The sequence below is a fragment of the Camelina sativa genome, chromosome 13 (assembly GCF_000633955.1).
Source record: "Camelina sativa cultivar DH55 chromosome 13, Cs, whole genome shotgun sequence".
NCBI lineage: Eukaryota > Viridiplantae > Streptophyta > Magnoliopsida > Brassicales > Brassicaceae > Camelina > Camelina sativa.
The window spans coordinates 22,962,159-22,975,094 of NC_025697.1; the positions used below are offsets into that span (position 1 = coordinate 22,962,159).

At 33.3% G+C, this 12,936-nt stretch overlaps 3 protein-coding genes across 3 annotated transcripts; 2 read left to right on the top strand and 1 right to left on the bottom strand.

Annotated features, from left to right (window-relative positions):
• On the top strand, nucleotides 1,902-3,545 carry LOC104737615 (transcription repressor MYB6). Its single transcript, XM_010457829.2, has 3 exons — nucleotides 1,902-2,220; nucleotides 2,325-2,454; nucleotides 2,554-3,545. The coding sequence occupies exons 1-3, from the start codon at nucleotides 2,088-2,090 to the stop codon at nucleotides 3,326-3,328; spliced, it is 1,038 nt and encodes a 345-aa protein (XP_010456131.1). The 5' UTR covers nucleotides 1,902-2,087; the 3' UTR covers nucleotides 3,329-3,545.
• Nucleotides 7,320-8,807, top strand: LOC104737617. The gene is made up of 2 exons (XM_010457833.2): nucleotides 7,320-8,116; nucleotides 8,444-8,807. The coding sequence occupies exons 1-2, from the start codon at nucleotides 7,456-7,458 to the stop codon at nucleotides 8,539-8,541; spliced, it is 759 nt and encodes a 252-aa protein (XP_010456135.1). The 5' UTR covers nucleotides 7,320-7,455; the 3' UTR covers nucleotides 8,542-8,807.
• Nucleotides 8,784-11,758, bottom strand: LOC104737616 (protein ABC transporter 1, mitochondrial). Its single transcript, XM_010457831.2, has 7 exons — nucleotides 10,990-11,758; nucleotides 10,667-10,892; nucleotides 10,426-10,578; nucleotides 10,149-10,307; nucleotides 9,781-9,940; nucleotides 9,469-9,695; nucleotides 8,784-9,374 (listed from the first exon to the last, which is right to left on the bottom strand). The coding sequence occupies exons 1-7, from the start codon at nucleotides 11,523-11,525 to the stop codon at nucleotides 8,973-8,975; spliced, it is 1,863 nt and encodes a 620-aa protein (XP_010456133.1). The 5' UTR covers nucleotides 11,526-11,758; the 3' UTR covers nucleotides 8,784-8,972.

Consider the following 12,936-nt stretch of genomic DNA (forward strand, 5'->3'; position numbering starts at 1 on the left):
AAGTTATTTTATTATATGATACTTTAAGATATTATTCTAGTTAAAATTATAATTGTACGTCAATAATTGATGTCATATTTGTCGAAGCCGCCTCCGAGACTTTTGCTTAAATTCCGTGAAGATTCCTCATTTTTTATGTGACGGTCATGGTTAAGACATCGAATCTTTCTTTGTAATTTTACTTTTTATATGATAATGGACAAAGTATTGTAATAAGATTTTTTAAACTGAACAAATAAGTTGACATCAATTCTTCACATTAATTTAGTTACTGATAATGTATTGTCTTCTTATATTTTGAACCTTGAGATTGCGACTTTGATCTATGGTAATATTTTAAAAGTTTCAGTAGTATATCCGTATATATGTAATAGTTTAACATATTAATTTGTTTTTGAATACTTTTTTTTTATATCTAATTTGCTTTTTGGATGAATTTGGTTTCTGCATGTCATTAATATTCCTTCTAACTGATTAAAACTGTAATAGTATTTGAATAAGATAAATATTAGACTCTGGTTAATAATTTTAAAACGACATTTATTCGTTTTGAGTATGATAAAGCAATGATATATTTACTCATTATAGATGTTCTAGGTGTAGTTAATTATTGTAAGTCAGGTAATATAAAAGTTAAAGGGGGCAAACCAAAGGTACTAATATTTATATCTTAATGCACATAAGTAGATTAAAATATATCATAACCAATAATGGCGCAGAATCATTGTGTGTTTTATGCCTGGCACAATAATATTATATTGGGTCAAACTTAGTTAAACACTCTTCAGAACTGATTAAATATTCAGTTGAATGAAATATAAAATTGAAGTGTTTTGTTTTGTTAACTTTAATCATTTGAACGAATTATTAACTATTTCCCCTTCTGAATTTAAAATAAAATATAACTTGCTGTTTACATATCGGATATACTGCATATACACTTATTATATCTATATATTTTTAATATCAAATATTCAAATAAGTTGTCAGTCATGATTAAAAATTTAACATATGAGGTAATGTATTTTTTTCTTACAATATAGAAACTCTTTTTATTTTTTTCAACGAGAATACTAATATTTCTTTTTTACTGGACAATGAAACTAGCTAGTGACAATATTAAAAACTATTCATGAGACTTTATATTTTGTTCATATAAATCTTGAAAAAGGGTTTAAAACTGTAAAATGTTATACGTGGAAAATGTGATAAGACTCATGTTTATGTCGAAGAACTTAATGGCTGGAAAATATATAATTATGTAGAAGAATTAGACGCGACGCACATTTATTACAAAACCATAAATGCGAAATATACAAGCTATGTGTGGACAACGTTTCTAAATAAAGTTCAACCCCAATTTTATCGTAATATATTCCAAATAATAAATAAATCCACATATATATACATATTTTCCCAAACAAAAAGATAGCGTGTGGTTCAAAAATCAAACCCTTAAGAAGAAACTAAGCTAATAATTTACTTCTACACCAAAAGAAAAATAAAATAATTTTCACACAGTCACATCCTTTTCATAGTTTTTTTAAAGTATTATCTCTACTTTTATTCGTTTTCCATAAGTTACTGAAAAGTGTGACTTTTATGTCCATCCTTGCTATATCAAATATATGTGGGATTAACATTCATTTATAGAAAATTTAAACATACAAAGTCGTATAGATAAATTACGCAATATCAGCAATTAAAGTTTATATAAAATCCGCATTTTACAATCAACTATCATTATTTTTTAGTTTTTTCAAGTTATACTATATATAAATTTATAATCTATAAAAATAAGAAATATATATTAATTAGCTATAGTACAATACTACCAATCAAGAACCAAAATAAAAAAATTTGACTCGTGTAAACTTCAACGTACCAAAAACAAAAACCTTATATTCCCCAAATCCTCCTCTCCTTTTCTCATCTTCTCACTTCAAACTCTCTCCATCTCTCTCTCTCACCTCATATTATGAACTAAAGATTTCTCTGAAAGCTGACTTCAAAAGCCTTTTTTGTTAATTTTCTCAAGAAAACATACAAATTGATCGATCTTTTTTACATATCTATCATAAATATAGATGGGGAGACATTCTTGTTGTTACAAACAGAAGCTGAGGAAAGGACTTTGGTCTCCTGAAGAAGATGAGAAGCTTCTTCGTTACATCACTAAGTACGGCCATGGCTGCTGGAGCTCTGTCCCTAAACAAGCCGGTACATATATATATGATTCTTGGACTTATGAAAATTGTTTTTTTTTGTTTTAATTATGTCTGGTTAATTCGATTCCTGACTTAATTTGTTTTTTAAATGATTAGGTTTGCAGAGATGTGGAAAAAGCTGTAGATTAAGATGGATAAATTATTTAAGACCAGATTTGAAGCGAGGAGCATTTTCTCAAGATGAAGAAAATCTTATTATTGAACTTCATGCCGTTCTTGGCAATAGGTAACAAAAAAAACCAAAAAAACAAAAATTTCATACCCTTCTTCTCATCATATTTATATATGTATGTAACTAATATTGGTTTGATTTGGTTCGGTTCAGGTGGTCTCAGATAGCTGCCCAGCTTCCTGGTAGAACCGACAATGAAATCAAGAACCTGTGGAATTCTTGCTTGAAGAAGAAATTGAGGCTGAGAGGAATTGACCCGATTACACACAAGCTCTTAACCGAAATCGAATCCGGTTCAGATGACAAACCAAAACCGGTTGAAAAGAGTCAGCAGACCTACAACCACAACCACCTCGTTGAGACTGAAGGCTCCTCTAGTACCACCACTTGCAGTACTAACCAAAACAACAATAGTGATCATCTATACACCGGAAATTTCGGTTTTCAACGGTTAAGTCTAGAAAACGGTTCAAGAATCGCAACCGGTTCAGACCTCGGTATCTGGATTCCCCAAATCGGAAGAAACCATCACCATCACCATGTCGATGAAAACGTCCCTAGTGCAGTGGTGCTACCCGGTTCAATGTTCTCATCCGATTTAACCGGTTACAGATCCTCCAATCTCGGTTTAATCGAATTGGAGAACTCATTCTCAACCGGGCCAGTGATGACAGAGCAGCAGCAAATTCAAGAGAGTAACTACAACAACAACAACAATTCAACATTTTTTGGAACTGGGAACAATCTGAATTGGGGATTAACAATGGAGGAAAACCAAAATCCATTCGCAATATCAAATCATTCAAATTCATCGTTATATAGTGACATCAAATCGGAGACCAATTTTTTCGGTACAGAGGCTACAAATGTTGGTATGTGGCCATGTAACCAGCTTCAGACTCAGCAACATGCATATGGTCATATATAAAAATCGTCTTTGTATATTTTATAAGGTGTGTGAATCTTCTTTTTCTTCTCCTTCTTTTTTTTTTGTTATTTTTTTTTGGAAGTGGGTTGTGTGTATGTACAGTTTGTGTTATATATCATTTAATTTAACAGTATTGTTTTTTTTTAACATTTTAAAAAAAATATTTGATGTACTTTGTGAAACACAGATTTATGGACTCTGGGATTTTGTTTCTCTATCGTTAATGGATTAATGACATTTATTTCTTACATTTTTGTTCAAATTTATATACCCTTTACATCAGTTTATTAAAGACAATAATAACATAATGTTACTTAAAAAATGATATGGTGCTCCTTTTGGTTTAATTCTATCACATATAGATATATTTTACTCTTTTATACTTCTCCTGTTTTCATATATGTTGGTTTGTTGTTTTCACATAAACTTTTTATCTTTTACCATGTCAAAATTAAAGAATTTTTCAAAAATCCAAAACGTCAACACTATAAGTCTCTCTACATATATATGTTACAAGGAATCAACTTTGGCCCGCACTACAATCATTTCCGCAAGAGATCCACTCTTTTACAAACTTTTCGATAAGTTCTCTATTCAATTTAGTCACTGAGTAATCACATAGCAAAATAGCTCATCATCATACTCTTTACATTTGCGTCTTTGAAACGTGGATAAAGCAATTGTGAACCAATATGGTTATATATATACGGGGTTCTTGCCGATATGGATAAACCAGACATGGCGATATAGTGAAAAGAAATAACAAAAGTGAGGATAAATTAAAACTTTCTATTCCTAGCTATGCAAAATTTCAAAGTACACTAGTACTACCTCCGTTTCAAAATATAAGATATTTTAGAAAAGTTTTTTGTTTCATAATATAGGATGTTTTCAAGTTTTATGCAAAATTTAGATCAGTTTAGTATTTTATATTATAAAGTATTGTTTCTGATTGGTTGAACTTGTTAAAAGTAAAAACTTCTTAGTCTGCATGCTTTAGTTAAAACATCTTATATTTTGAAATGGAGGGAATATAAATTAGTGTATGTTATGCATTTTAACATTTTCAATGGTAATAGAAATTTTTTAAAAAAATCTAATGAAACTAATGGAATAAACAAAAGAAACTCGACCATAATTTGACGGAAAAAAATAATAATTTTCTCTTGTAAGTATTGAGGAATCTCTAAGACTAATATTGGCAATTGAGATTGAATAATTATGGTATTATGTTCTTTTTAACACCTTTTTTATATATTGATAGACAAAGCATTTATTCGATTGACTATTGTAACATATTTTAGGTGAAGCTTCTAAAAAAAGGCTAGTGTATCTTTATATAGGGACAACTTTACTACTTTATCTTTTGTTTTCTCACTTTAATTTTAGTTTCACTTTCAATGAACTTAAGGAACAGTTTTTAGTTTTTACTTTGGTTGTCTTTTGTTTTTTTTCAGTTTTTTAAAAAATAATAGACATTATTATTTGTCTTTTAATCCGTTAGCTTTTAGTTTCTACTTACTTCAACTAGTGTTTCTCTTGGATATGGTCAAGTTCTTTACTATTTATAGTTCTCTTTGGATGAACATTAAACTAAAGCTACATTTTGTAACAACGTGTATATAGTATATACATATGTCATTATGTCTATATTAAGATTTAAAATTAACCAACCCTACATATTAATTTATTTTAGGTTATTCAGTGGAAGCCCACTATAGCTTGCATGGGGCTTTAATCCGGAGACTCTAAGCCCGATAAGTGTTGCGTTTTTTTTCCTTCTTTAATCCAGAGACTTATTGAAACAAAACACAAATATAACTTGTTCACTATAAAGTCAGATTATGCAAGATGAAAGAAGTTTAGTATGCTAATTATTCAGAACAGTTTCAAAGCCGTCCAAGATTTTTAGTTGATGTATAGTTTTCCATTTTTTGTTAAAGAAGTTAATATATACAAGTTACTTGCAATACGAACTATGCAAGATTAGTCTTATTTTGTTCTTCGTGAGTTGACAAGAAAACTTAAGTTCTCCTATATTCTTTTTTTTTTCTTCTTTTATACTATTTTAGAAACTGACGATATCGAATGTATATTTATTTATTTATATCCTTTTCAAGTGTGGATTTCTTAATAATATTATCAATGGCCGTCAATATGTCTTTGTCTTCTAAAAACTAAATCTCAATGCTCTCGTGGGATGCATTGATAGGTTTGCCTTCAATATAAACCTTATTTGGGTCGGTCTTACCAACTTAACTATTACTTTCATTTATTAAATATACAAATGATAACATTCATTGCATATTGCAAAGTATTTAATTTTGTTTCTCACGATATATTATGCTTCCATTCTATGAATTAAGTCCGTAGAAGAAGGTAACGCTTTGTTGAGACTTTAGTTGCTTTAAACTCGTATATTTGGCATGATCACTATCACACAATATAAATTAAATTACAAGCATTACAGAACTAAAAAGGAAATCAAATGTATTAACTATTAAGTAACAAAAATGTTATCAAATTGCGTGATTAAACAACTTTTTTCATCTGTCATTAACGTATTTTTGTTATTAAAATAAAATACTTCAAAAAATTTCTTGTCTGGACAGCATTCAGCACGTGTGATCTCTATTACTATAATCAATCATTACACAGTTAATGACACGTGTGGAAGACCTAATCTAAGCCGTCCATTTGCCCTCACAAACAGCAAAAAGCCAGACTTTAGATTGAATAAATAATCGATAGTCCTTACACAAAAGTGTCCTCTTAAGGTATTTTCAGCAAAGCTAATATACATGGACCTTCACTTAATTAGTGTTTTTTTTTTCTTTTCCTTTTTTTGAATAGGTCACGAGAAACCAATTCTTTCATGAAAAGAGAAAACTTAGCTCCTTACTTTATCAAAATTGATAATAACTAATATGAAAAGTATTTGAAGTTGTCACATTTCATGACATGTGTTGCCATGGCATCATTACATTCTTTAAAAATAAAAAAAAATAACGTAACGTGATATATATGACATTTCTCAACGAAAAATAACAACTATATTTGCCTTTAATTTTGTTATAGAAATAAATTCTGCGATGTACAAACCAAACTCCCTTATACTCCGAACTATATACCTTAATGACAATTAATAACTATATACATACCACGAATAAAAACCGGAAATCTAAAAGGAAAATGCAATATATAACTAAATCTCATATAATGATTCAAGAAATGATGTTTGTAAATGAAGAAGAAGATAATTTCTTTTTTGGGATTTTGAGATATGATAAGGTGTCTTGGACAGCCTCGTCGTGCGGACTGGTCTTGGTTCTATCTCTTGCACATATATATTACGTGTTGGGAAACGTTTGGCTTGCGTAGTAGCTGGTCAATCTCACTTAGATTAGCATAGACTATTTCTTCTAATGTTTTTTTTAATTACGGTCTAATACTCCTAATTTAGTTTCAATTATCAATGAGTTTTATTGATAATCCCAAGGTTACCACCAAATGGATATTCCTAGATGCTTAAATTACAAGATTGGCCTTCACTTGTAGTCATGAGCAGGAACGTTATAATATTTTGCATAGTCGAAATATATTACAATGGATTATAATGTCGGACATGTAGTTGAAAATCGTATATCACAAAGACACAAACTATTAACTTTTTTTCTATTGCTATTTCTTTAGTTAAAAATTCACCAAAATTCACCAAAAACAATTTATTAGTCTTATTTTCCATTTTTACCGTTTACCAAATTAAATATCTGTGTTCTAATTTTCTTTTGTCAAATTTTATCTTTTTCATATTTTATTTTGGAGTCAAATTGTCAAATCTTTATTATATATGCATCCTTTCAATTTACTGACATTTCCAAAAATACAAAGCTCACTAAATTATGGAGGGCAAATTTGGGAATTCAAATAATGACGAGAGGATATATATATAAAAGGTCTCCATGTCTCGTTATCTTATTTACCCCTTATTTAATCCAAACATTATAACAAAAAAACATCCAAAGCTAAAAAAAAAACAGTCAATCGGATAACTCTAAAGAAATTATAGAAAAACATATAAATATATAGACACGATATTACATTTATCGAGATTATTATTACAAGTTATGGCGTTTGATGAAGATATGAAAATGGCGTCTTTCTTGAGAGAAGAAGAAGAACAGCACTATTCTTCGTTATCAAGACTCTCCGTATGTTCCAACTACGACGGCGACGAAGCCGACGACGAACCTTCTGATTCCGACTATAAACGTGGCGGCGGCGGCGGGGGAGGAGATAATAAGTCTTTGGAGGAGGAGCTTAACTTTTCAGATTCTGATAAAGGTTCAACGGGTTGTCAATCACTTCCGGCGACACCTCCGAGACGAAGAAGACGGCGAGGAGGATATTTGGGGGTGAGTTCACCGGTCTACGGAGATAAAGCTTACGCTAGCGAGAACGAAGTTCAAAAGGAGAGCAAGAATCAGAGGAGGAGGAGGAGGAGGAGGAGGTTGAGACCGGAGTATCCACCGTGGGTTGATAGCATGCGGAGGAGTTACGTTGGAGATGAGCATAGTGGTCACGGTGGTTACGGAGGAGGAGTGGTGGTTGTGACGAGGCCGATAGGAGGAGGAAGGCCATTGTGTATGGATTTAGGAGAAGTGAAAGCTTGTAAAGATTTAGGATTTGAGCTTGAACCGGGTCGGGTTTCGTATTCCGGGTCAACGATGGATACTAGTAGTGGCGGCAACTCTCCTATCTCTTCTAACCACCGCATTTCGAGTCCTGGTTAGTCCCAACAAATACAAAAAACAAAGCTTTTTTTTTCTTGGCTCTTTGTTAAAAATCCTAAAAACTTTTAAATTTGTCTTTTCTTTTGGTGGATTTATGTGCACTAAAATATCTAAACTTGAGAAGAGAACCCTTTGAATTTGCAAAATGGGGTGAAATTCACTGAAATGTTTCAAAACTCATGCAGAAAACTTGATTTTTCCCAATGCAATGTACTTAATAAGGTTTATATATTTTTTTTTTGGCTAATGTAGTTTGTGGTAAAAGAATTGAATTTACAGAATTATGATGGGTTTAATTTGAATATTTTGTTTTTGGGTTCAGGGGATGATCCTAAAGACGTGAAAGCGAGGCTTAAGGCGTGGGCTCATGCTGTAGCGTTTGTGTCCACTACTCATCATCAACCTCCTAATTCTTTATGATTCCCCCTCTCATACCAATTTTTTTTTTTTTTTTTTTTTTACTTCAAAAACATAAGAAATAACAAAAAAAAAAAAATCAAACTCCCAAACATTTTCGAGTTGCATTTTGAAATATTCTTTTTGGGTTTTTTATTTGATAAATTTTTACGGATTTTCTTCTGTTTTTTGTGTGTGTGTGTGTGTGTTGACGGTGTCACGGTGATATTTGGCAATTGATGTGGACTACATAAACATAAGCCAAAAGTATAGAGTTTGATGATTGACTTCTCCAGCATTGTAATATTCAACATTTTACATTATTGAAAGAAAAACAAAATTACTCTTAAGTTAAACTCGAAGGTGTGTGTACCAAAGAAATAATCGTTTTTATTTCCCGACAAGGGAAAGAGAAAAAAATCATTAATGTAGTAGTGTCTGTGTGTATGAGAGAGCTACGAAGAAACGGATCTAGTAGCGACCACTGGATCTTGTGGCTCATCATCGAACTGATACTTGCTGTAAACTTGGAGCAAGAGATCACGGCAAGGGACGGTAGCTCCAAGCTTGATACAAGCCAAGAAAGCGCCGGATAGTTTACGGTGAAGGCTATAGGCTTCATCTGGTGGTGGTGTAAGTCTATGTTTCAACATAGTTGCTCCTAAATTGGAGATGCTAGAAGCAATGTTGTTGGTTCGGAAAGCGTAGCCACCAGGTTCTGCAAAAGGTAGACCCACTATGAATCCGGCTTGGACATGAGCGTCTAGCATTACGTCTGATTCATCTCCGTTTAAGAACCCTAGTCTCCTCGACATTTCAATCACTCCTTCACTGTCTTTTTCTGCACACGCCATCACCTGAAAAAAAGGTTCCATAAAATGTTGTCAAGATTCAATCTTTAAGAATTCTCATCATGTGTGCGAAAATGTGGACTCGGTATGATTATTTTACCATTCGTAGATAGTCATCGACGAATTTCTTGGGGTAATCACGGGCTGCTCCAAAATCTATAAGATTGATTGTATTTGTGGCTTCATTGTATAAGAAGTTACCCCAGTTAGGATCTGTCTGCATGAAGCGGAAGACAAAAAGCTCTTTCAATGTGAGTTCGAGCATCTTCCTTCCAACATAATCCCGTGTTTTCTGATCCAACAAAGCTACTTTATCAATGGGGATCCCTGTGATAACACGTTCATAGCAAAGATTAGTTTATCATAACATTATAACGAATCGTCGGAGCAGAGTAAGCGGAGTTGTACTTACCAGATATAAGTTCTGTGGTTAGAATCTTTTTGCTTGAAGTTTCATCTACCACACGCGGAACATAAAACCCTGGAGTGTCTGAAAGCAAATCACGAAAGCGCTTTTGACTGACTGCTTCGATTTCATAGTTACACTCCTGAGCCAATTCCTCTTTAGCAACCTGCCAAAAACTTCGTCATGAATCTCTCAAGTCACAGACAAATTAATCGTTTGTAATGTACATTGCCTAAATCGTTAAGGATGATTATCAATCCAGTATCTTTTCTTCTATGTTTTCTGATTATCAGTGTTTTGTCTATATGTTACATATAAAACCATGTTATCAGGAACCTGAATGTAAAGCTTAACTAATGATAAGATAACAATACCTTTATAGCTCTGTCCAGAAAGAGTCCCTTTGGAATTAGATTAGTATAATTCAATAAGCGTCTGACATTTTCGATATCACTTTCAATGCTGTTGGCAACGCCAGGGTACTGGATCTTCATTGCAACTTCTAATCCATCTTTAGTGACAGCTCGGTGCACCTAAAACATCATCATATAAGGAAAATATTTATAAAAAGGATTCAACACATTCACAAGAACGAAGCATCACACACATTCTACAATCAAACTACAGTCCCAGCAGAAACAAGGCTAGTACCTGACCAATACTCGCTGCTGCTATCGGTTCATAATCAAAACTAGTCAACTTGGATTGCCAATTAGGACCTAATTCAGCATCCAAAACAGGATTAAGTTGGCTCCTCGGCATCACATCTGCACCTTGACGCACATATTCGAGAGCATTCAAAATCTACAAAAGAACTTATCTTTACGTCAAACCAAGGGATATCAAACCAACCCAACAGACAAAACAATTCGACACAATCTAAGGTATTTACCGGAGCAGGAACAAGACTCTCATCCTGTATACTCAACATTTGGCCAACTTTAAGAGCAGCTCCACGCATTTCACACAATCCAAGAGCCAATCTTTCAGCATTTTCCTTAGACATTATAGATGAAAGCGCAGGTTTATTATCTTGTGTAGCTGGTGTCCCATTAACCATCCTATACGTAGATTCTTTAACAGCTCCCCAAGCAAGAGCAGCTCCTAAATTAAAAAACCTTTACAGTTCACAAAAAAAAACTCAACTTGTTACACAATTGATTCTATCTAACCTAAACTAAGCAACAAAGTGATTTGTGATTTGATTCCAAATACCCATAAGCTCTTGCAATAGGTGTTGATGGAACCTTCCGTTCTCTAAGTCTCCGTCTCTTCACCGGAGCTCCTACTACTTCCACCGACGGAGTTGACGCAACCGCACTTGATTCGGCATCTCTAACTCCAATAACCTCGCCTGAAACCTTAATCTCCTCTTCTCTATTTGAATTCTTAGCTTCATCGATAAACTCGCTTCTCAGGTCTCTCGAATCAACAACCATAGGTTCGGTGCTATCAGATCTAATCTCAGGCGTTACGACGACGACGCCAGCTTTGTTACTTTCTTCGTCGAAGTACACGACGGAAGGTTCCTTTTCATTAGATCGACGAATCGAAAGCTCGCGAAGCTTCCCGGAGGTGAGTCCGACTAAGTCGGTGGCGGCAACCAAAGCTTTTTTACCAGAAGAAGTAATTAAGCCCTCGAGATCTCCGTTTCTCGCTCTCCGTAACTCCGGTGACTGGTTAATGATCTCTTTGGCTACAAGAGATACACCATTGACGAGCCTGGTTAAGCTTTTGCTCCACGAACTCATCACGAATCAATGACGACGGCAAAAAAGTGCTAATTTATTCGTTGATTTGACTTTCCTCTTCTTGTTTGTTTTTTTCCATTTTCTGGGAATTTGGTTTTGAATCGTTTTTGGAGAATTTTCCCGAGAAGATTTTAATAAATATGTGTGTGTGTGTCTATGCGTTCGACCACGAAGATCGGAGGAAGACGTCGACGAGGAACCGAGGTTTACGTGGGGAGACGACAACCAAGAAACTCCTCCTCCAAGGTTCTACTTTCGGCCCAATTAGCTCTTTTTATTCATTTTCATCGTATAAAGGCCCATTGGGCCAAACAGAAGTTTTAAGAGTAGCTTCTTTTGTTTTTTTTGTTGTTTTTTTTTTATTTATTTTTTTCAATTTAAACTTACGAGTAGCTTATTCACTCTCATATTTTTAGCTATATGTAAAATGATTCGAGCGATGCATAGTAAAAACTGAGTTTCACACAATGAATTTGAATTTGTTTGAAAGGGGAAACAAATTCAATAAAACTATCTCTCTAAGTAATCAGATCAAAACTCACAAGCAAAAGGAAATTGAAATCTTTTGGAAAACAAACTAGGGTTTTGCTCAAGAACAATGAAAAATTAGGGTTTTTTGTATTAATTGCTGGATAGTTTTACAAGGATGGAGAATCCCCCTTTTATATGCTTCTCTCGATTACAATTTAAGTCAAGTTTCCTTATCTACCAAATTGAAGTTAGGAAACTTTCTTATTCCCTCCACGTCGGCTTGGAGGCGATTTGGGAATTCGGTCGTTTGGTCATGGGCCAAGCCTTCCTATCTTGTTCAGCCTTTGCCCAAAGATGAAATTCATCCGCAAGATGAATTTTCAGTTTAGATAAACGGTTTAATTATTGGTTTAGATCGGTATATTTGGGGTGCCAATTCTCGCACCAATATGCATGTCTCTCGATCTACCTGAAAATGTAACAATTAGCATACCCTAGATAGATTGCTAAGTTGTGTCACACAACTTGTGTGTGACTGGATCAAAATTTAAAGTATCAGGTAATCAAAAGAAATTTAAAACACGTCATGCCAAAACCAAACAACAATGTCGGTTAATAATTAATAGAAGAATATAGCCGTGAGAGGCTAGTTGTATTAAGAGAGATTTGCCTAAAATTGTACATTATGAAATACTGTATTCTAATACAAAGCTTCCATAAAATAAAATATCAAGTCAAAAGAAAGAAAAATGGAACATTAAAAAAATGAGATAGAATCATATACTTGTTATTCTGTTAGTAAAGAGGAAATAAGGAGAGAAGACTAGCTATAATAGATTATTATCTCGTGGGCAAAAGAGGGTGATCAGAAACGTTGTCTAGGGTTTTTTTTTTTTTTTTGTTGGAGGTAATTTTCATGTTTCAACGACATAGGCTCATA

Coding starts and splice junctions, on each gene's coding strand:
- LOC104737615 (XM_010457829.2), top strand. CDS start 2,088: ATGGGGAGACATTCTTGTTGTTACAAACAGAAGCTGAGGAAAGGACTT. Junction 2,221..2,324: donor CTCTGTCCCTAAACAAGCCG/GTACATATATAT, acceptor TTAAATGATTAG/GTTTGCAGAGATGTGGAAAA. Junction 2,455..2,553: donor CATGCCGTTCTTGGCAATAG/GTAACAAAAAAA, acceptor GGTTCGGTTCAG/GTGGTCTCAGATAGCTGCCC.
- LOC104737617 (XM_010457833.2), top strand. CDS start 7,456: ATGGCGTTTGATGAAGATATGAAAATGGCGTCTTTCTTGAGAGAAGAA. Junction 8,117..8,443: donor CCACCGCATTTCGAGTCCTG/GTTAGTCCCAAC, acceptor TTTTGGGTTCAG/GGGATGATCCTAAAGACGTG.
- LOC104737616 (XM_010457831.2), bottom strand. CDS start 11,525: ATGAGTTCGTGGAGCAAAAGCTTAACCAGGCTCGTCAATGGTGTATCT. Junction 9,941..10,148: donor TTCTGGACAGAGCTATAAAG/GTATTGTTATCT, acceptor AGTTTTTGGCAG/GTTGCTAAAGAGGAATTGGC. Junction 9,696..9,780: donor AACCACAGAACTTATATCTG/GTAAGTACAACT, acceptor GTGTTATCACAG/GGATCCCCATTGATAAAGTA.